Source organism: Labrus mixtus, chromosome 16 (assembly GCF_963584025.1).
Source record: "Labrus mixtus chromosome 16, fLabMix1.1, whole genome shotgun sequence".
NCBI lineage: Eukaryota > Metazoa > Chordata > Actinopteri > Labriformes > Labridae > Labrus > Labrus mixtus.
Window position 1 is genome coordinate 15,494,195 of NC_083627.1, and position 22,450 is coordinate 15,516,644.

Below are 22,450 nucleotides of genomic sequence, written 5' to 3' on the forward strand. Positions count from 1 at the left end.
GAATGCACTCCGCCATGAATCTAAAACTGTAAATAGGCCTGGGATAATTTAGTGTAAGGATTTATCGCTCAGAGGTCAGATACATATATACATTTGAAACCAGCTTTCAAGGTTCCAGCTTTATCCACAGGTCACATTCCAAAAAGGTGAACGAGTTCACAGTTTCCTTCAGTCACCATCGCTTTGTCTATACCCGTTGTCTCGAAAACAGTTTCCTTCTTGAAGAGAATAAGCGGAGTCATTACTTCCTTCCTCTGATTTTGATGTTCCTCTCTGTCCTTGGCAGCAGTGTTGTTTCACTATCAAGTGGGACCTCAATGTGAAAGGAATCAGCTGAAACACAAGTGGAACAAATCTGAAACTTAACTTTGATGGACAAAATCAGCTGGAAGAACTGGGTGTCATGTCTATTTCTTTATTATTCTGGAAAAATGCCCACATTAACTGATGAGTTTACAGTGAGAGGCATGAAAACACGTTCCTTTATTTATCACACTTTTCAAAAACACAACCACACAAACTGTGGACCCTTTAAAATAAAAATGTGCGGATGTTTCAGGCTATAGGACTAAGCAGCTTAAACTTCCTGAGAGACCTCCCACACTACTGTTGGCTTATTGTCACATACCATCAAAGGACAGCCGAGATAAAAAGAACTAACACAACACACACACGCACGCCTTGCTTTCTTTGCTTTCATGTTGACAATCTGACGTCCTTCCTCGACGTACCACGGAACATTAAAGGAGAAACACAATTGTGACAAAGAGAAAGTGACAAAACAAGTAGCCTAACATTTGTGAGATTTACCAGCGAAGACACAACATGTTTGTGCCATAGTTGCAACAATACGATGTTAATAAAGCCAGGACACAACTTAATCATCCAGAGGTTCCATGTTTTAGAGTTTGTCGTTCCAGTGTCTTGCTTTTGTTATACATCCATGCACAAACAGGCAAGAGCAACGTGAGAGGGATGGTAAAAAAAACACAAACAGTGCATACACGTGAGTCCATTAACAGACTGAGAATACCTTCTTTATTCTTATCAGCCGTCTACCTTGTAAAAGGTGTCTGATATTTACACACGTATGCTAATGCCTCTTGGTGGCAGGAGTGACACTGTGTTGGTAAATGGCAAGAGCGAGTGTTTTGTCACTCTGGTTCAACCCCTTTTCTCCCCCTATACCACCTCTCTCCATCGGTACTAAACAAACCAGTCTCTACCGCCCACTGCGGGTTAGCTCTTTTCAGGGCGGTTTCTGTTCAGAGCCGCTTTGGGTGCGAACTCCAGTCTGTCCTTCAGGCTGAGCACCTGGGTGCTGTCCATGCCCGCTTGTTCCTGCAGCTTCCTCTCCTCCCTCAGCTCCAGGATGCTCCGGTCCTCCCGGGGTGTCGGGGTCCCCCTGACAAACCACTCCAGATGGTAGCCCACGGCTCCCACGACGAAGGCCACGGGGAAAGTGATGTAAGGAGCGTAGGTGCGCATCGCCGTCCAGACCAAAGGCCACATGACTGCACACTGATTTGGCTCCTAGAGATGCTGAAACAGGAAACCAAATTGTTGTTTATGAGATTATTTGGCTTGAAAGTGTCATTTCAACTTAATAGTAGGACAGAGAGGTGAACAGGCATAAAATGTCATCATATACACATATCACCATACCTCACTGATTTCAAATGTTTCCACTTATCTGGTTCCCCCTTGTGGTTTAAGGCTGTATCAAATGTGTTAACAAATTTCTGACTACTACAATGAATGACTTGCATGTTTCTTTTCCTCAGCCTTCAAACCACAGACATGCACAATATACCTAATCATTAAAACAAAACTATTTCATTCGACTTCACGACAGGAATACATCTGGCTATTTCTTTACTGTGGTGATAAAACATTATAGAAAATAACTTTTTTTTTCTAGCAGCTTAATTTGTTGCATGTAATGCCAAACAGAAGATGCATGAAGTAACATTTTGACTGTCCTTCTCATGACCTTTAACCCCCCTCCTAAAACTGCGCATCATAACAACACGGTTTCAAATCTTATGGCAGAATCAATAAGTCCAAATAAGGGAGAAAAGAAACAGCATCAAGTTAACGTAACAATAACATTCTTCCGATGAAATACAAGATTCCCTTCACATTTAAGTCTAATTGTAGTGCTCATTTGTGTGTGATCGTTTTTTACTTCCATGCCGAATTGAAGAGTGGTTTCCCACAATACGGAAACCACCTTTAAGTGCACCCGACAGCGTTTTGTTTACTTTTTACACAAGCAAGAAAAAACAAATGGTCGATTTTGCGATGGAGTTTGGAGTCAAGATGACACATTGTTAACTCAACCAGACGGTCGCGATGAGCACTGTAAATACAGCTTCTATAAACACTGAAAACAACTTGTTTCTTCGTGATTTTCGTCTGGTTTTGAATTATATAACCAGGCTAATCTAGCCGTCTAGAAGTCATTTATTGAAACTCTTTGGCAACCTCTACCTCTGTGCGATGTAATAATGCAGGCAGTGCCGTATACAACACATACACGCGTACCGTTTTCTAGCATTTAAAGGCCTTTTGGTTTTTATTGATCAAGTCGTTTGATATTTATATACGTTTATTTCATAAGTCTTCACTCACCTTTACCGTTAGCACGTTGGTACAGCAGTGACTCTACGCAATTTCCGTGTGACTCTGTGTTTCCTTCCTGCTAAAAGCTTATTGGCTGAGGCTTCACCTACCTTCATTCTCGGGGATTTAGCACCACCCAGTGGTAAAGATGTTGCATTACTTTTAAATTGGGTTGGTAAAAATATGAAATTAAATTTTGACAATTGTTTAGGAAAATACAAGGAAAAAAATGTCTTTGGTACTGAATGGGGTTGGTAAAAAATGTATCGTGTCACAGGCAGTAATAATACAAAAAAAACATTGATTTTAGGATCATTTTCAAAAGTTACAGGTTTTTTTCCAACAACAAAATGCATTTTTCATTGTTTTTGTGTATGTAACAGTTTCCTCAAGGCATACATTCAGTTTTAATCAAAAGTATCTTAGGTTGTAGAATCCAGTGCTCCGTGGTGGTTGACACCCTTGCTAGGTATGAAACATTTTTTCCAGAAGCTGTGATTGGTTGATCAAAAAAAAACTGAGAAAAAAAAGTGCTCTCTTAGTGATAATGGGCATAGATGGACAGTGAAATAGATTGGTGCCCATCATAGAATCCAGTTAGATATTATGTAATTATGCAATATATCCATGTGATAAATTGTAAGGTGCACTTTAAAAGTATTTTCAAGATGTTTGAAGTCACATGCTCACTTGTGGAGCAGCCTCGTCACCTGCTGATCGTTACATCAGCAGGTGAAGAGGCTTAATCAGTGATTGGCTGCACCTGTGGAGGTGACTACATGTAGAGAAACGCAAGGTGCATGTCTCACTTTGATCTGAAAACAGTCACAGATGGATTGGAATGTCTGCATAAATAATTTGTGTCTGTTCGGCCTGACTATGAGTCAATAAGAATATATTTCATGAAGGGTTTGAAGAACACTCCTTTTTCTCCTCAGCTTGAGAAACTCTTCAGCCTGTTAGAAGTCCTCCTTAACAGTTTTACACCTGAGGAGCTCTCTTAAGGGCTTCATGAATCATTTTCAGTTTCACAAGGATCTAGTCTTAACTTTGAGGGGAAACTCTAAGAAAATGTCATGATTCGAATAATTTTCTCAGAATTTTGTCACTAGGAGCAACTCTTAGTATTTAGGAGGCTTCATGAATTCGGCCCAAGGTGCTTTGTGACGAAGGGAAGTGTTTGTATAACAAACAAAACTCACATGGTTGTCCATTCCGTGACTTTCATGACACACTCTGTCTGTGTTCACACCACTTGAAATGTTGCACAAATCTCGCCTTTTGTTTTTTCACGCTGACAAGGCATCAGCCAACAGTGTTCAGATACCTAAAGTGGTGGATCATTTCTCCTTTTTTAAAAGAATACAGAAATACAGGGACACTTTCAGAGGATAGGTATGCTGCGTCACATCGCACACATTTCAAAACACCCAGCAGGAAACCAAAGATTGTGGGTTTGACTACAGGGGGAGGATCTATAACTCCATGCTGCTGTAGTCTCTTGGTAGTGGATCAGTACGTGGTCTTTACAGACAAAGTTTTCCATATACTACACCAATCACAGAGACTGAATCAAAGCCTTTTATGGAAAGATGACCAGTTCTGACTCAGTTGTTATTTGCAAAGCAGCAGACAGTTAAAAAACGAAACAGATCTAAAGTCCCATATTTAATTGTATCATTACTTCAAACGACTGCTAAAGTAATTGTGATTAAAAGGATTCTGTGTGGGCGATGATGATGCGTCATGCTTCAAAACTATTTGTCTAAGCAGCCCCCCCCCCCCCCCCCCCCCCCCCTCTGCTGTCCATCCTGTATTGTTGCCAGAACATGGCATTTAATCAGTCCTGTCAGATAAAGTGAAATGTGCTCATCCCCCAGCAGGAAAACAACATTACTAGTGCCCATTCTGCTTAACCGGCTACCCCCAGCAGTGCCAGGATCATTGCATCAGCTCCGTTTTTATTTGTAAATGAGATTTGAAGCTGCACATGCCAAGAGTTGTGCTTAAAAATAACAGCCATTTTATCAATCCGAATCACAAACTGTGGCTGACGAAGAGTGCAGCGTCACATCCTCACCAACTGAAACCCCAAAGAGCGGCTCTATTTGCCCAATTTAAATAAACGTCAGGCATGGTCAGTGGTGGGAAATGTCCTCGTTACACAGGAAATCACTGTCATCTCTTTGGTTAGATCACTAGCAGAAAACACATAGACCAGGAAATGACTATTGCCATTTGACCCAATTTTAAAGCCCCATAATTCATGTTTTGAAACCAGATAACTGTTCAGGTGATTTGTCAACAGAACACAAAGTGTGCGCACAAATGCTAAGACAGCCAAGTTGAGCCGTGCATCAGGACCGAGGGAGAAGGATGAGGAGGAGATGCAGCTGTGATATGAGCACTCTAAAGAGCCAGAAGATAATGAATGGCTTTCCTCTGATTTTGAAAGTGATGGGGAGAAGCAGGAGGACTCTTGACACAGACTGTGATCAGGCAGAGTTACAGATGGTGAAGGACACGAGTGGCAGATGTGGAAGGAGATGACAAGCTTTTTTTTTTGTTGTTGCTCTTTTTGTTCAGTGAGTTTGTTTACAAAGAGAAAAAAATAAGCAACTGTTTTTCAGCATTTAGAGGTCAGATTAAATGAGTTCAGTTTGACTGTCGCAGTAAGCACTTGTGCTAAGACACTTAAAGTCAAGAGGTGTTTATGTAACGTTTGTCTTTTTGACACAGACTACTCAATCAAATCACATCATTTAACTAACTATTTGAAAAGTCTTCAAAGCAGGGAACTCAGACATATAGTATGTGGACTGAGACAGTGTGGATTATTTCCCACATGGAAGGAATAACATACACTCTGAGTGAGACTACAAAAAGAAGATGGAGCCCTGCCTTTAAGCTAATGCAACCACACAAAAACATACACACGTTTTTGCACAGCTTATTTGTATTTTCTTGCTTTATCCCAAGTACTTTAAGATAGAGTTAAGATATATCTGTCTTCTTTATTATAGTTATCCTTGTATACATATAGATACAGCTGTAAACAGAAAAGGAAAACTTTGAATACTTTTGTATAAGTTGAAAAATATTGAAAATAAAAATTAAGTAAAAAACAAAAAAGAAGCAGAGAACTGTATTTGTTGGCATTGAAAATTCAAACAAAGATTATTTATACATTATAACATGAGATACAAAAGAAAAATTTGGCATCAGGAACCATTTTGGCAAGCTTATCGAATTCAGACCATAAACATTGTTGGAGAGTTTTACTGTTAATGTTCTGGCTTCACAGTCTCTAAGGATTTCACTGAGATGAAAGTGACGAACATAACAGGGAGGCTGGAAGTGTGTCTGTGTCCCCGGTCTTTTGGCCACACACTATTATATTTTAATATCTTACTGGCTTACAAAAAGTGAAATTTAGCAAACCCTATGATACATTTTTTTTTTTTATACATATTTGACACTTTACTTTAAAACCATTTCAATAGGTAAAGCAATGTTTAATATAATGGCCAACCATTGCCTGGAGATATCCTGTGGAGACACACATCTTCAGTCCTGCAGTTGGTTGTAGAGAAAACATCTCTACTTGGTATCTAATATGGCTTCCAAAGTTACCTCCAAAATCTTTGAATGTATTCAGTTGGGAAAGATAATAAATCACTTTGGTTGTCAGGGCAACATGTGTTAAAATGTTCTCTTGTATCAGAGTTTAGCTCTTTATAATCTTACTCAAGTACTGGTTCAGTCTAAAAAAAATGAGACGTTCTAACTCTCCCTAAGGCATCTATAAGAAGTTTAGAAGGACCTGCAGTATGATGATGATGACTGAACCCACAGTCACAGGTGTGTGGGGTGACGCTTTATCTACTCACAGCAACAAGCCGTGGAATGATGTGTGCTGGCTCCTATACTGTTGACATATATCAACACGCTGAGACAGCATTAGAAAGCGAGCCTAAGAGGACCTGATCATGGAATGACACTGTGAAACCCCATAGCTCACATGAGCCTGGTGACGGTCCCAGAGAGAAAGTCCTCATAGCTGAGGCGTACATTGCCCGTCATGCTGGTGTCTCTCTCCCTGAAGACCTGGGTCATGGTCTGGAGCTGGGTGCACACCTGAATGAAGCGGTCCAACTGGATGCCGGGGCGTACGCCTCGCACGGCGAAGCGCTGCACCAGTGTCTCCGAAAACTGGGGGCTGAGGTTGTAGCCCATCTGAGCGAGGGCTGAGGAGAAGAGAGAGGGAGAGAGGAGACAACCAGCCTGCGTTTTATCTCAGTCGTTATTTCATTCTAATGCCTGATTGTGTCTTGTGTCCTTAAGAGCTGTAGCAGCTTTAACAAACATGTTACCTTGGTGCAGCTCCACGCTGCTGATGCAGCCTGAGCGGTCTCTGTCATACTGCTGGAAGAGAGCTCTCCACCGCTGCATGAAGTCCCACAGTGCAGAGAAGCCAAACATGTCTATTCGCCCTGACCGCGTCTTGTCAAACATGTCTAACAGGAAATTACAAGTTTAGCCAGAAGTCACTCAGACAGGGTTTTATGGTAAATGTTCCACGTTCTTGTACAACCCACACACACACCCACACACACACGAAATGCATTTCAACTTGTTTCCAGTCAGCCAACTCCCATCATCTTGAATTATCACCTCGTGTTATCTAAAGGTAGCTCACAGGAGTCACACATCTCTCATTACGGTAAATGGAAGACATTAGTCACCGCCTGGCAAACACTGCTGGAACGCAGAGACACTCTTGCAACCAACAGCCGCAGAGACAAACATAATTTTTAAGGCAGACTTTGGCTGGCTAAGTTTGTATATTTTTGTTGAAAAGTTTAAAAAATTAGGCCACTTATAAAACCATCCCACTCGTTTTATCCCACACCCCTTAATTAATTTATTGTTCCCGAAAAAAACTTCCTCCTCCCCTTTGCTGTACCCATTTATGTCTCTGAGAGTATTTCTGGGTCTTTTTTTTTTTTTGCTGCAGGATACACTCTGAAAACATTTTTAACAGATTCCTGAACACAGCGGTCCCTCAGTCCCTGTATAGATATTATGCAGCTAGATGACGTACTGATCATCATGAGGCACGTCTCGTCATTAAATGCAGACCAGTTGGAGTTGACAAGTGCCTGCTTCAGCTCCTTGAGGTTGATGAAGCCGCTGCGGTCTGTGTCGACTGTCTGGAACCACTGGTGCGCCTCTGGGTTAACACCATGAGGGATGTTACCTACAGAGAGGAGAAATAGAGTCATAATGGGTTATTGAAGAAGGGCTGCGATAGACTCACTTTGGAGATGCCCATCACTGCAGGATTGTTTTCTCCATTCACTGTTTTCCTCTTCTTCTACTTCTATCTGTCGGAGACGGCTTGTTAGATTTATGCTCTTTCCGTCCTTATATTATTAATCAATCATTGTTTCTGTAAGGCTCATAGACTTTGAGGTGAAACTTGATATGTGTCGAGGGAAAAAGAAAGTAAAAGAGAAAAGTATAGGACAGTGAAGATTCCTGAAAATGAAGCCGCAGCCCCGTTCGGATGCAAAATAATGACTTATTTATTTGGGAGAAAAAAGAAAGACAATTGTACCGTCTGGTAGTTGAAACTGTGCTGACTCTTTCTAGCAGAAACTTCATAAATAAAACATTGGTGCCTTTCTTGGCTTTGGTGTTTAGAAGAATCTGATTTGAGAAAAAAGTTGAAAAGTTTCAATCAAGCAGTCAGCCAATCTTTATTTGTGTGGTACCAATTCATGACACGTTATCTCGAGACCCTTTACAAAAAGAGCAGGTCTAGACCGTACACTCTGTTTTATAGTTCAGGATGACTTTATCACTAGATAAAGTATTCCTTCAACTAATCACATCTATATGGCTTCAACTCGGTACATGCAATGTTGACCTGTTACTTTCTGGACGAATGTGGGAATAAGAATAAAAATCATTACAGTTAAGATAGCAGTTAAAGGGCCATTTCAATGTTACTCATTTCTTATTTTGTACCAGTGTGCATTTTGCTAAAGAATACCTCCCCAACCTTAGTTATACATGCCTTGTGTTACCTAAGGCACAGGTCGTGTAAAAACAACTGAGTGCAGGGTCGAAGGTTGAGGAAAAGTCCTCTCAGCTAGAGGGAGATTGTGTCAGGACAAGAGGCCATAACCTGGATACACCGAGGAAGAGGCACTGAGTGTTGGAAACTATGGTGAAGGAAGAGGAGAGGAGTGGAGGGAGGGCTGGCTGTCAGAAAAATGAATGGTTAGAGAAGGACAGGTGACACTTCAGGCTCGGCCCTGATGGATTCTGTCCCCGTGGGGGGTAATAGCGACATAAACTATACGGTTCTGACTTAAGCAAAGCTGCTATACAGGAAACAGTGTGATCACACATATACATGTATATACACAAGAACACACACACTCTTTACCTATCCGCCTCTCAGTCTGTTTCGCTCTCACTCTGTATTACAAGAGTCATCACTCCAACCGTGTAATCCTGCTGAGGGGCGCAAACTGAACCCCGTCTCTACATGACTGTCGGGGAAACACAAGTCATTTTCTATCCATCATCTCACCAGAGAGAGAGAGGCAGGTAGGGAGAAAAGAGGTAAAGGCAATGAAGAAGGGGAATGAGAGCCTACATCTGCAGCCTCTTCCGTGTTCTGAATAAGGAATCTTTCCAGTTCACAAGCAAACATACAGCAGGAGCTCGGCTTAAAGTTACCTGCAGGAGCATGATGTCCATAATGCCCTCCATGGGGTTGTGCCCCATAACCCCCATATGGTCCGCCAGGGGCAACCCCTTGTCCATGCCCATACTGCCCTCCGTGGCCCTGGGCTCCGTGGCCCTGGGCTCCGTGGCCCTGGGCTCCATAAGCCCCTGGCGCACCTCCATATGGCGCAGAGGGTTGATGGCCATAGTGAGAACCTCCTCCCCTGTATGGAGCACTGGGTGGTTGGTTACCTCCTCCTGGATATCCCTACGGTTAGACAAGAGTTGGATGTATATGAACAGAAGGCTTCTGTAATAACATCTCATATGAAATTAAAAAGTAAGCATAGTAGTGGGACAACGACAATTTCATTACAGCACATATACAAACGTGTTAACCAGTAAAGAGAATAAGTGCTAAAGTACTCCCTACTAGGAAGTAAACACTTCATTGAGTACGCTTTCTGAAATAGGCTACTGTACTAATTTTACTTTTAAGTTAAGCCTACTTTTACCACAAGAAACTAGTAAGTTGCTGTGCTTGTTATCATTTTATTAAAGTTCCTTGTTTATTATGAAGCTTCATAAGATTGTAATAACACACTCGTTGTCAAAGCAGTGTAGGCCTACAACTCTCACCTGAAATAAACAAAATGTAACACGAAAGGCTGCTTCAGAAGAGAGCCACATTTACCTTTTTTAAAACTTGCTTAGAAAACTGGTAAAACTAATCTTACAAGGGAAATCTTTCAGCATCATTAGAGTACGACTAGCCTTCTCCAAAACGAGCTTCAGCGATGATAATAAATAAGCGTCACTAGTTGCTTTATAGACAGACTTTAACAAAGATGTTGATACCGCAGAGACGAGGGACATTAAAGCAAGCTATGGTTAAATAACAAACGAGTATACAACACTACAACTGACTATGTAGGTAAACATTTAGCTTCACAGGCTTCACGGTATTATTATAACAACCATGTTCCGCTAACGTTATCATGATGCTACAAATTAAAGGCTAACATGACACAACTATTTGTTACGTTATATGGAGGCAATAACACCGACAGTATGCTTACTCAACAATATAAAAAGGCTACTTAAACATAGATAAAACGTAAAATGCAGTATTTCAATACCTGGCCGTAGTGGAAACTCATGTTTGACAGACTTTACTTCCTACAACAAGGACGATGCGAAGGCGTCCGTCCCAGGACAACTATTGGTTTATTTCCGGGTCTGTCAAAACCGCACCCGCGTCTCTTGCTCCTGATTGGACAGATGAGTGGAAAAGTCATGACGACAAAGAGCAAACGGAGTGAATCACTTTGCCCGTCACTCCCATGAGTATAACCGAATATTTTCAGAGTTAGTCACTCTCTTTGTAATCCTTTGAGAAACCAGGGATTACTGAGAGTCTGAGTTTTGAACTCATTATTTAGAGGTCCGTATTTCCACGATGCATTGGTGTGTTACACGATCTTTGCTCATTCTTAACAAGCTGTGGTTTTATTTTGATTATTTCAACAACTTATCTAGGCCTATTTTTTTTTTACACATAGCTATTTTTTCCATAATAGGTCAGGCATGAGCTCTTAACAGAGCTATTGACAATGAACAATATGAGAGTTTGTTTAAAGAACAAATGAGACACACACTCAAATAAATTGTCAAAAACCTTTATACATCACAACAATAAATACAAAATGTAGAACAAAATATATTATCTGGATTTTACTTCATATTATTTAAAATCTTTTAAAAGTAGACTATTTTTTTTAGTGCTATGGGTTTCTTTAAGTGTAACTTCATGGAGATATTTTGATGTATGCTATTACATGACAATGCAAAATGTCAACAGACGCCAAAGTAATTCCTTAATAAAAGAGAGCATTTTCTTCATATTATATATCTGATGACTACTTAGGTGCTTTATGATGATGGCTTTGTACGAAGTGCTCTCTGTGCTTTGACTTGTTTTATTCATTAGGGTGCAGAGTTTATGCAGGGAGATAGTTTACTCTTGCTCCACTGTCTTTACTTCAGCTTAGATCTTTCAACTAACAGTTATATTTATGAAAGCTTAAACATACTACTGGCAAACAATGTACAAAAACACAAACACAGGCACAAACATTTCCACTAACTAACTAAAAAATATGCTTTACCCTGAAACTCCCTCTGCGTGATCTCTCTATTTTATTGTTCATTTTCATGCATAAGGTGTGCGTTCCTGCAGAAAATCATTATTTACAAAAAGCTGATCCCTGCATTGATGAAAAACTTTGCTGTTCAGCAGCAGATCTGTGGCAGATGAATGCATTTGGTTTGCAGTGGTCCCTTGAGTACTTTTTTTCACCATGGCTACTGCCGTTTCGCCTGTTATTTCTTCCTCGACTTTTTCTCCTCAGACTTGTTGTTACTGAGGTTTTGGATGGACGCTGTGGGATCCACTCTGATTGATGTTTTGGACATGAACTCTGACCTGGGTGCCGCCAGCGGTGCCAGCTCATGACTCTCGGTAAACATCCTCCTGTCTGCCTCGGTCTTCCTCTTAATGAGTTTCTGGATGCGTTTGCAGATGAGGTAAATCATTTCACAGAGACACATTAAAATGCAGAAGGCGGAGGAGACCACCATGAAGATGGTGAAGATCTTCTTCTCTGTTGGACGGGATATGTAGCAGTCCACCGTGTTGGGGCAGGGGTCCAGGGAGCACTTGGACAGGCGGGGCATGTCATAGCCTTCATAGACGTGATACAGGATGTAAAGGAAGCCAGCGTCAAAGCCTGCCTTGAAGACCAGACTCACCTGCAATGAAAATAAATGAAGGTTGATCTTTGCAATACAGATAGTGTATAATATACAATCTGTTCCATTGATCTCCAGATATTTCCCAGTTTTGAATAACTAAAACTTGATTTTGAATGGATCAAAAGGTGCAAAAGATGCTTTAAAAATTGTTTTAAGTGTATCGGTGAAAAAAAAGAATGTTTACAATTTCCTACAGGCTTCTCCATTCTTTGGTACGTTGCCACTCATACATGGCAATTATTTTTGACATTTGGACAAACTTGAAATGAGATTCACTGCTTTGTGTATTTGACCATGGACTGTAAAAGAAGGAGCCTTTGTGACATGGCAAATTTGTTGTTGAACCTCCCCCTTGAGGCCTCACATGTGGCCTTTTGGCCATCACCACCGTGTTTTTTTTAAACCACAAGTGGCCATATTTTGAACGATGGGGTGGAGACACATTGCTCCACCTCAATCTAGGTTGACAGTAAACAACATCCCAATCCTTCTTTGTTGTCTAGTTTCCTCTAAACATGCTGTAATCTATGAAATGACCATCAAGCTGAGTTGAAATATACTTGAAAATATAGCCTAGTCATTTTCACACATGCACTCCTTTACATTTTAGATAGCCTGCACCTGAAATCTTCTTGAGTTGCTCTTGTTTTTTTTTTTTTCAACTTTTATTCACCAATACATGCATACATACATAAAAAGGAGAGGCAAGCGCATACAAACAAGAGGGGAGCTGTGGTATGGTTCAGTTTTCCAAGCAGACCAAAACAAAAACAAAGAAAGCAAACAAACAAAAAGCAAAACACACACACACACACACACACACACACACACACACAAGTAAGAGCAAACAGGACAAAGAAAAACATGAGAACAGTGTAGCAACAAAATAATGTGAAATAAAACTGGTTGGTTAAGTTGTACGCATGGTGGCGATTTTTGGTGTTATTTGTTTGTTTTGTTTTTTCCTTTGTATGGGTGCAAACATGATGATTACCAAGTACATATTATTTGTTCATTATATGAAAATTGTTGTTATTTCACAGAGGTAGATTTTACTTGTCGGACAGGGTGAGTAATTGGACTTATACACACTAGTCATTATGGTATTCAAACTGGTTGTGCAGGGATCACGAGATAAACATCACCCCACATGACCACTTGCTCAAAGTTAATTTTCGGAAATATGACATGCTGCGTTCATACATTAAACCGACTTGTTGCGTACATTTTACTTGGGCCTTGCTGAAATAAGCCAGGATAAAGTATAGTGAAAAGGTTTTACTGTGTGGTTTCCATGCAGTTCACCCTTAAAATTATAGGAAACTTTCAGGAGTTTTAAGCATGTGTGAAAATACTTTCTCTTATTAAGACCATAAACCTAATAAGGAGATGTTTATTGTGTTAATACATCAAGTGTTAAGATGGTTATTATCCCATCTGATTTCATACGATTGGACATTTTCAACAAGTTGAGTTGGCCCTGCTCGTCACAGAAAAGATGCAGGTCCACTTCTTATAAAACATATCTTTGTATGACATGTACATTAAGGGCTAAAGTAAACGTTCCTTCCCCTCTTTGCTTACCAGATATGTCCACCACAGCCCTCCACGTTTCTTCCCAGGGTGGGCATACAGATGGGTGCCCATGTGCGACTGCGTGTACTGCATGTCCTTCTTCTCCCGGTACTTGACGTGTCCCACCACCAATAGCGACGGACAGGTGACGAAGATGAGCTGCAGGGACCACAGGCGGATGTGGGAGATTGGGAAGATGTGGTCGTAGCACACGTTGACGCACCCAGGCTGGGCCGTGTTACAGACAAAGTCCTTGCTCTCATCGCCCCACACTCGCTGCGCTGCCACCACAAACACCATCACCCGGAAGACAAAGACCATGGAGAGCCAGACCCGGCCGAACACAGTGGAGTACTTGTTGACCCCACTGATGAGCGACTCCAGACCAGACCAGTTCATGACTGCTGCCGAAGAGGTGGAGGAGGGGACCGAGGAGGATGAAGATGAGAGAGCTCCTGACCAGATAGGATGAAGTTCTTGATGATCTCACCCTGAGCAATAAAAGAATGACAGAGAATATTAGAACAATTAAGAGTAGTTATCGCACTTAAAGGCAATATTTAACACTTAAATGTAGCAGAAATCAAGTATATTCTCTGAAAATAAGTCTGTGAGTCATGACTGTCTACAATGAGTGTAACACCCGAGTCCCACTGTCTGTGATGCTTTCCGAGCATTCCGAGCCGTAGCTACACTTTGTTTACATCGCCGGGCCGGCCGGCTCATCTCCTTGCATTTAAAAGTTGTTTAATTGAGGGACTAGAGAAAAGAAGAATAACATACTGTACTCACTGCTTAATTGAATGTCATGTCAGCGTTTCTAGATCACGGTCATTTCGTGTAAATTTACATGCAGTGTGAAAATACGAGCATAATAAAGATCGCTAGCATTAGCATGCTAACACAACAATGCAGCGCGAGTTGTTTTGATTTCATGCTGATGCTCAAGTGCGACATCTGCTGGATCAAAAAATTGCATATTCTTCCTTTAAATGTGACTTTGTTAGATATGGCAAAATCTATGGTGACCTGTGATTGGCAAGTTGCTACTGCATGCTGCCTGACACTAAGGGTAGAGATGTGTACCAGCTGAAACAGGACGGACATGTTTTGAAAAAAATCTCCCTAATTATGTACGAGTTAATGGTTTTTTACTCTTTTATCTCCACCCTTCCCACCAACCCACCCTGCCTTGACCATCAGAAAGTCATTCAAAATACCCTCTTGACACACACTCAAGCATCATACCAACACATCACATAATACACTGACACTGATTTGTTTCAAAATTATTTCATTTTGAAACCAACTGTACTTATGTCCACGCAGACTGCGGCGGCCTTATCAACCTCAGCTGACCTGTACTCATAACTGTCTTACAAGTGTTGTTTTGTCATTTGTTTGGTATGTGGTCTTGTGAAACCTGGTGTCTTAAAGGTGCTCGTTTGTTGTCTTAAAAATTCAGGTGTCTTATAGGTGCTTCATTCTTTTGTCTCGCAATTTAAAAACAAGAAAATGTGTAATGCAACTGTACGATTTTTCTTCTCAAAGCATACTGTGATACTTAGCCATGCAATCTGGGGTTGGTCGTAAATGTTTGAACAGCAGTTCTCCCTTATTATGTCTGAAATCCACACAAAGAATATGTTATTGCTGAGAAAATAAACCTAACGGGGGTCTGGCTTGTTTGGGAAAAGACAACAGTCAATCCATTCACTCATAACATCACCAGGGTTGATTCTCAGACTCAAGAAAAGCTTCCGAATTGAATAATTGAAAGCCTTTATTGTCATTGTATAACAGGATACAAGGAGATTAAGAGCACCACTCCTGGTTGGTGTATAGAAGAACACACCTTCTTACAGTGTTAAAAACATTTGCACTATCAAATGTGGAGCACCAGGAGATATTGTCAACTGTTTTCATAGACTTAATAGTATCTTTGCTCAAATCGTGACATAAGGTAAAGGAGAAGTTCCTCTTTATTGGTTTGCATTTCCTGCTTTCTCATTTTAAACGTTTTTACGAACACATACTGTAGGTGTTACCATTTGGAAGTAGCGGTGCTGAGGGTGCTGTAGCCGTCTAAAATCAGGCCCAGTTAAAACCCCGAGATTATAAAAAAAACATTCACATTTTTGTTTGCTTCTTTTTTTAGGGGATATGTAGTTTTAAAATCACAGATGTGTGTGATCGTTTTCTGTCCATTTACTTTAAAGGAAAATTGATCATCTATAGTTTGATATATAGATAGATTGATACAGAGCAGAGCAGAGACATTCTTTATATTCTTTTGAAAACATTTGTCATTCAAACTAATTCTATATATAAAAAAAAAGCCATGATGTTAGTACACCCTGGTGTCTTTCCAAAGCCCCACGAAGAATACAAACTGTCACAAACAAAAAGCAATTTTGAAACAATCATCTGCTGTGAGGAAACGAAACAACCAGACCTTTTCACAATCATAGCCTCTGTCATTGCTGATCTGTGTTTACACACAGGGCCACCTTTTCAATACGGACTCATTATGCATCAATGAGGGGAGTCATCAATGGAGCCTCCCTGTTGCTGAAAGGACAAACCAATACTGTGCACTCTATTAGTCAGCTATTTGAACAGTGTGGGCGCCCGCTGTAATCCCAAATGTCTAATGCAGTCTTTTATCTTCAAAGGACTGTTAAGGGATTCTGTTGTGAATGTTAAGCATGCCATGATCACTCCATGGCACCCCCGTGCTATGAGAGAGAAAGGGAGTTCTAGCTGAAATATTACCTTGTGGATTTAATGGCTTAATCGTGTGCAGACTTTAAAAATGGAGCTCTTGTGGATCACCAGCACAGTTGGTTGGCTCTGTTTTGTGTGTGTGTGTGTGTAGAGGTCAATGCAGATCTCTTTGGCTGCTTGTGTATCCTTTTATTCAATTTTTTTCTATCGATGTGGAGTATTTTGATTTGTAACAGAAGTGCATGTAACATGTGTTTAATGAATGAATTGCGGTCCAGTCTAGGACATAGTTAGGGCTGGGATGTCTGGTTTGACGGGTGTGACCGATCTGTAAGGGAAGGAGGCACTATTGAAATATTTCACTGATTGTTATGCAAGTTCAAACATAAGGAGAGTCTGCTGTGCTGCTTAAGGACAAAGATCTCTTCAGGATTTCTTCCCAGCAGCAGGATGAAAAAACCAAAAAAAAACCCTGTCCTCTTATGCATTTACATCTCATTCTTGTGAACACTCAGCCTGACACAGAGCGAGCTGGATAACAGCCGCGCTGTTCACTGTTCCATTTCAGCTCTGTCTCGTCTAATCCGCAGCATTTTGAATTCAGAAACACTTTCCATCAGCATTTCGGCATCACTGTAGACAAATTGAGCTGTCAAATCAGTTGCTATTTTTCTCTCTCATCCAGCTTTTCAGAGTATTAAATTACATGGCATAAAACAGACTTGACTCAATGAATTTGGCTTTGAAATCCAAATATAGAGAATTGAGAGCCTGACAGGTTCAATCACCGCTGATGTTACCTGTGTTTTACCTTGTTTTTCTAAGCGGATGATAAAAGTAGCTTTTATTAATCTTTAAGTGCTTTACGTTCTTTTTGGACAATAACATTCCTTAGCTGTATTTGCATGTTCAGACAAAGCATGTGCACGACTAGCCGACTAAAAGTTCAAAAGTTTTGTCACCCTTACTAGTTTGCGTCATTATTACTAACCAGTTAAACAACATTTTTATATGTTTGTCATCAACACTGGTCAACTATTGTGTCTCGGCTGTAAAGCAGCCACCTCTCAACACTGTAGCCGTAAACTGGCTGTTGCCTTGGTGATTGGGCCTTCTCTCTTCACTCTACTACTCTGATGTAAACTAGCACAGTGAACGGGTGGCATCTTGCAGAAAAAGCACAGTTTGGCAGTATTTGGATCTACAAAAATGTAGATTAAGTTGATTATAGGCTGTGTCAAGTTATGGTGATCCGTTCCATTTATCTTTGGATAAATGGAACGGATCTTGGAGCCGGTAATAACCCACCTGAGTTTGCTGTGTTCCAGTTTTACGAGTTGGAAAAAAGTCGAACAAGCAATCCCGGAGTACCTTTATTTTTTTTCGCTTATACCAGGTGATAACAACACATAAAAGTGATAGTTTGTACGCAAAAATAAAATGATAACATGTCCACAGATAGAACCTGCACAATACTATCGCTGTGATTGATTTAATTACACAGAAAGAGGACTATGTTGCTAATAAACACAAAAGTTTCAGCTTAAACATTACTGTTGATGCACTCAGCAGCCATGTTGGATTTTAACTCTACTGAAGGTTCTCTGAGTGTCCAAGTTGGAATTCCGGCTTCGTGGTGACGTATGAGACCGGCAAATTGGAATTTCCGTGAAAAAATGTAACGCACCATTAAACTAGCACAATCACTCAACCTGAGCAACAAGATACCACCGTTGGGGGCATAAAGCGGGACGACCGAAGGCTGGCGGTGCTAGCACTGCTTATGTCACGGTCAGCATACCAATTTGACATCATTCATCTGCAGAGGCTGTGATTGGCTTATTTAAATTGTGCTAAATTGTAGCTGTTTTCTAAGATTGTTTTGTTTCCTAGGAACATCCCTAGTTTAGACCCTAAACACAAAAGAGAGAATGCTGTTTATCAAAGTGATCTCTCTCTCTCTCTCTCAATTTCATACAAAATGTACGTTCACACAGACTTTGAGATGACATTGAGCATTGCATAGGGAAAAAAACTTAAATCAGAGACAACAGTATATCTTGTCTCTGGGAGATGGCAGAGCTGGACCACAATTTGTTTTCCTATTTGCTCTAGATTGCAATGTTCCTTCCCTGCCGACAGCAGCCGGCGTCGGCTATCTCTTTACAGCGTGTTTGTCTCTCTTGTTTGTGATGTGAAAGAAAATATTGTGTTTTCTTAAATGAGAAACCCCGGTTATGTGATGATCTGATTCAGATATCTGTATTTTCCTGCGTCTTATTAGCTGTTGGATAAAATGTCCAAGGGTTTGATTTGGATTTGATTGGAATCAAAGTCAATAAACTTTTTTTCAGCATCAAGAAAACAGGTGGAGTCTTAGGAAGGGATTACAAAATGTGCCGGCATAATTTCCAATTAAAAAAAGCCCCTTTTATTTGTTTAAATTCTGCCAATCCTCAGTACAGATCTTCATTCTGTGTGCACCTTGTGTACTAAACCACCACAACTTGTTAGAGTGATAACTCCTAGACTCTGACTTGCTCTACAGGTTGAGCTAGTTGCAAAAACTGGCAATACTTAATACTCGTTCTGTGGCTTCTTTCCCTTGCAATACTTGATACTTGTTCTGTGGCTTTTTTCCCTTCTTCTTTTTACCAGCTCATTCTTTTTCTGTCGTTTGCACATCTCCCCGCCTTACCTTCAACCTGACTTTATTCCATTTTTCAAGTGAACATGAATCAGCCGGAGGAGTAGAGTACAGGCAATCCTTGTATAGTTTTGTTCGCAAGCGCTTCAAATTATCTGTCTTTACAAATCTCATTTTTTGTTCGCTCCGAGGTTGAGCTCTTTCCTTGACACGAACGTCCCCCGCTGTATGATAAAAAAAAGGAACAGATGACTAATATTCTTGCCCTTTTACCATGCCATTTTCTTACTCTGTCTTCTGTCTTCTTGAATCACTTCCACTACCCATCTAAAAATCAGACTGAAACTCCAAAATCTGTCTACATTAAAACTATTTTCTTGAACATAATTTTAAACACAGTTAAAACACCTTACCTTAGAAAGAGGCACAGGAAACTGAGGTGTTTCCTGACTCGAGAGGGAGTGTGTCCCAGCTGTCCTTTTGCCTATGCGAACTGGCTTTAGTTTCACCTGGATACTTTGATGGGGGCTGGCTCTGAGGTGTGGACAAACTGGAAGAGTTCAGGAAAGGGTGGAGCATCACATGCAGATACTCACACACTTGCAATTTCAATCTGTGCTTGTTTTGCATGAGCAGACCTGCCATGGGGTATTTTGAGGAAGGACAAGTGAGAGATATCAAGAGAGAGAGAAAAATGAAACAGTATAACAGTAGAGGGAATGGAAAAGTATTTGATAGCAGGATCAGAAAGCAAGGTAAGCAACAGGTCTGATATGGAACTGATGCAAATTAGAATGCAAACTCTGAAGGATGGCTTGGATCTGCACTGCTTTCAGGGGTTTACCTTCTAAACCCCGTCTGTCTTATGAAGGTGCATTTACTGCCCTATTACTTTGCACAGACAAAAAAAGGAAATCAAATATAGATGGGGATGTTATACTTTCTGATATTGCTCAAAATGATAATAAATAATGAAACACTCAGAATAAAAAGTGAAAGAAAACACTTGGGAAATCTGGAACTGCTGATGTCATCAGACAAACACTCAACTGAAAACAAACCCAAAAATCCCCTATGGTGTTCAATTCAAATCCAGGTTTCACTTCTATATCACATTTCCTCGAAGGAAACTGCAAAACCATCACACAACGGCTGAAAACATTGTAATAGAAGTGTCATCAGAATCCCATACATTCCACAGGAGGGCTGGGCTACCGCCATTACTCCAAGACCTGTTTTTCTTTTTTTATCATTCTTTGTTTGTTTAACTTCTTTTTGTTTAGTCTCCAAGTGACAGGCTGATACACCCTTGTGTTGCCCTAGGTTGCTAAGAATTCAGTATATTGACAAATTGACAAATTGACACAACTTAAGAGCAGATAGGATTGTTACCTTGAAAGTATTTTTTACGTTATTTAAAGAGAGAGTCAAAGGCCAAGTTTGTCAGACCTCAGGATAATTACTACGTTCAGTTAGGGAGTGGTGAAGTAATGGCAGCCAACCTAATTGGTGACTTCCGTATAAGCCAAAAAGCAGGTTCTATTATTTGGATCCTGTTTTGACAATAAACCAGTCAGCTTAAAGAAAAAAAAAAATGACATTGTTCCCTCCTCAAATTCTGGATTCTGGGATGATTATCATACTGTCTGCATTGGAAGGACTCAGACAAGAGAAGGATCAGACAGAGGGAGAGATGAATGCCTTTTTTTTTTTTTTTTACAAAGAATATGTTATGCCCTGAACTGGCCTCTAGAGAATGCTGATGCTCCATCGTTTCATTACAGCCCTTTTTTCCCCCAGCCTGAGTTAGGGAGGAAAAATGTTAAATAGACAGAGAGAGACAGAGGATCTCATCTCTCCTATTAAAACTAACCAGCCGCATCATCTGTGATAAAGAAAGAGGCAGCAGCCATTGCACTGCTTCACAGTTGGTTGTCAAAAGTGTTGTGAAAGTCTAAAAAGCAAAAGGTAGGTAGCAAACATCATCTCCTACACATGGTCAGCACTGGGGTCAGGCAACTTTCTTGGAGGCTTTATTTATTCTAAAGTGTATCTGTCTGCAAACAGATGTGCATGTACAACTTTTTCTGAATGAAGTAAAAAAAATAAAAGTTATGGAGGTGTGCAGATCTTCCCTGACAGCTCGATGATTCACAGCCTTTTTTTGGGCGCTGAATCATAGAGCTCTCACAGGTCACTCATTCTTGTGCGTCTGCAGGGCAGAGTGAGTGTGAACTATTTATGAGATGCCTGTCACAAAAGGTACGTTTTAGTGTTCTAGAGTGTTCTTGTTGTCCCCTGATTATCTGTGCATTTCCTCCCTGTGTGTCCCCCCTCACGTTGCCAGTTCTGTGTTTTCCCCTTAGTGTAACCTCGTCCCAGCACTTTTCCCCAGTGACTTCTTTGTGTATGACTTCTGCCTGCCTTTTTGACCCTCTCTTTTGCCTGCTCTTTGGATGTGTTTGCACGTGATATTTTGACTACCTGTGTTAAGAACCGGACTGAATAAAACCTGCCTTGCTTTTTAATCCTTTTGAGTGTGCCATTGCGTCATTATGAAGCTCAAGCTATTCGGCTCAGTGTGCAAGTGAATATGATTGTAATGCAGCTTAAAGAATGGCAAACATGGACATCGATGTGGTGGAAAAACAGACATTATACTGTAAACATTATAAAGTATACATCAGGACTTTTTCAGGTTACCTGTGATTCTGCAGTCACTTCCAAGGACACCTCTCAACGAGGATAGAGATGTGGGCTAACTATCCATCCTTTTGTCCAAATATGGTCACTTCTGGTTCTAAAAATCCTAAAATGGCAACGGCCAAAAAGTTTAACTTTTAAGTCAGCACCAAGGAGGGGCTTGGGGGTACTGAAGCTAGGATTACCAATGCACCCCCAAAGTAATGTATGTGGTTTAATTATATTTTCTCCTCTAATTTCTTTACAGGTTAGACCTAAACATTTCAGTTTTAAGGAAGACATAAAAAACTAACCAAATTAAAGAAAATCAAAATCAAAACTCCAATTCAAGTGATTGAATTCGGCCAATTGCGCAGCAAGCATTAAACTTTGACCTTTATAGACTTCATCTTAGTCTGAGCGTACTTTTTCACATTTTCGCATTAGTTTGGCAAAAAGAGTGTAAAGCAATGAATAGTTCTGTATTCCCTCAATGTCTCAATAAAAAAAACTCAATAAGACTCAATAAAAAAACTGCAAACGAGTGATAATGAATCAAGTAAGACTCATACTTTTTATTGGACTGATTAAGATTTAGAAAAGCAAGTCACAAAAAGAAATGTTTGAGGATGGGGTTCG

At 40.5% G+C, this 22,450-nt stretch overlaps 3 protein-coding genes across 4 annotated transcripts; all 3 read right to left on the reverse strand.

The window, feature by feature from the left end:
* Nucleotides 1-401: 401 nt before the first annotated feature.
* On the reverse strand, nucleotides 402-2,747 carry smim12 (small integral membrane protein 12). 2 transcript variants are annotated; one of them, XM_061059996.1, is made up of 2 exons: nucleotides 2,635-2,747; nucleotides 402-1,542 (listed from the first exon to the last, which is right to left on the reverse strand). In XM_061059996.1, exon 2 carries the CDS (start codon nucleotides 1,510-1,512, stop codon nucleotides 1,240-1,242), a length of 273 nt encoding a protein of 90 aa, XP_060915979.1. In that variant the 5' UTR covers nucleotides 1,513-1,542; nucleotides 2,635-2,747; the 3' UTR covers nucleotides 402-1,239. The 2 variants fall into 2 exon arrangements, with proteins under 2 accessions (XP_060915979.1, XP_060915980.1); XM_061059997.1 differs by having other exon boundaries at nucleotides 2,641-2,664.
* A 3,006-nt stretch (nucleotides 2,748-5,753) lies between these two features.
* Nucleotides 5,754-10,654, reverse strand: pef1 (penta-EF-hand domain containing 1). Its single transcript, XM_061059536.1, has 5 exons — nucleotides 10,506-10,654; nucleotides 9,379-9,634; nucleotides 7,730-7,885; nucleotides 6,999-7,142; nucleotides 5,754-6,872 (listed from the first exon to the last, which is right to left on the reverse strand). The coding sequence occupies exons 1-5, from the start codon at nucleotides 10,524-10,526 to the stop codon at nucleotides 6,643-6,645; spliced, it is 807 nt and encodes a 268-aa protein (XP_060915519.1). The 5' UTR covers nucleotides 10,527-10,654; the 3' UTR covers nucleotides 5,754-6,642.
* A 377-nt stretch (nucleotides 10,655-11,031) lies between these two features.
* On the reverse strand, nucleotides 11,032-19,638 carry gjb9b (gap junction protein beta 9b). Its single transcript, XM_061060152.1, has 3 exons — nucleotides 19,543-19,638; nucleotides 13,765-14,246; nucleotides 11,032-12,177 (listed from the first exon to the last, which is right to left on the reverse strand). The coding sequence occupies exons 2-3, from the start codon at nucleotides 14,152-14,154 to the stop codon at nucleotides 11,749-11,751; spliced, it is 819 nt and encodes a 272-aa protein (XP_060916135.1). The 5' UTR covers nucleotides 14,155-14,246; nucleotides 19,543-19,638; the 3' UTR covers nucleotides 11,032-11,748.
* Between the last annotated feature and the right edge of the window lie 2,812 nt (nucleotides 19,639-22,450).

What these genes read in the sequence shown, in the direction of transcription:
- smim12 (XM_061059996.1), bottom strand. Translation starts at nt 1,512, where the DNA reads ATGTGGCCTTTGGTCTGGACGGCGATGCGCACCTACGCTCCTTACATC.
- pef1 (XM_061059536.1), bottom strand. Translation starts at nt 10,526, where the DNA reads ATGAGTTTCCACTACGGCCAG. An exon ending in TGAGTTTCCACTACGGCCAG is followed by an intron (nt 9,635 to 10,505) that starts GTATTGAAATAC and finishes GTCTAACCGTAG; the next exon opens with GGATATCCAGGAGGAGGTAA. An exon ending in CAGCGTGGAGCTGCACCAAG is followed by an intron (nt 6,873 to 6,998) that starts GTAACATGTTTG and finishes TCTTCTCCTCAG; the next exon opens with CCCTCGCTCAGATGGGCTAC.
- gjb9b (XM_061060152.1), bottom strand. Translation starts at nt 14,154, where the DNA reads ATGAACTGGTCTGGTCTGGAGTCGCTCATCAGTGGGGTCAACAAGTAC. An exon ending in GGCTGTGGTGGACATATCTG is followed by an intron (nt 12,178 to 13,764) that starts GTAAGCAAAGAG and finishes TTTTCATTGCAG; the next exon opens with GTGAGTCTGGTCTTCAAGGC.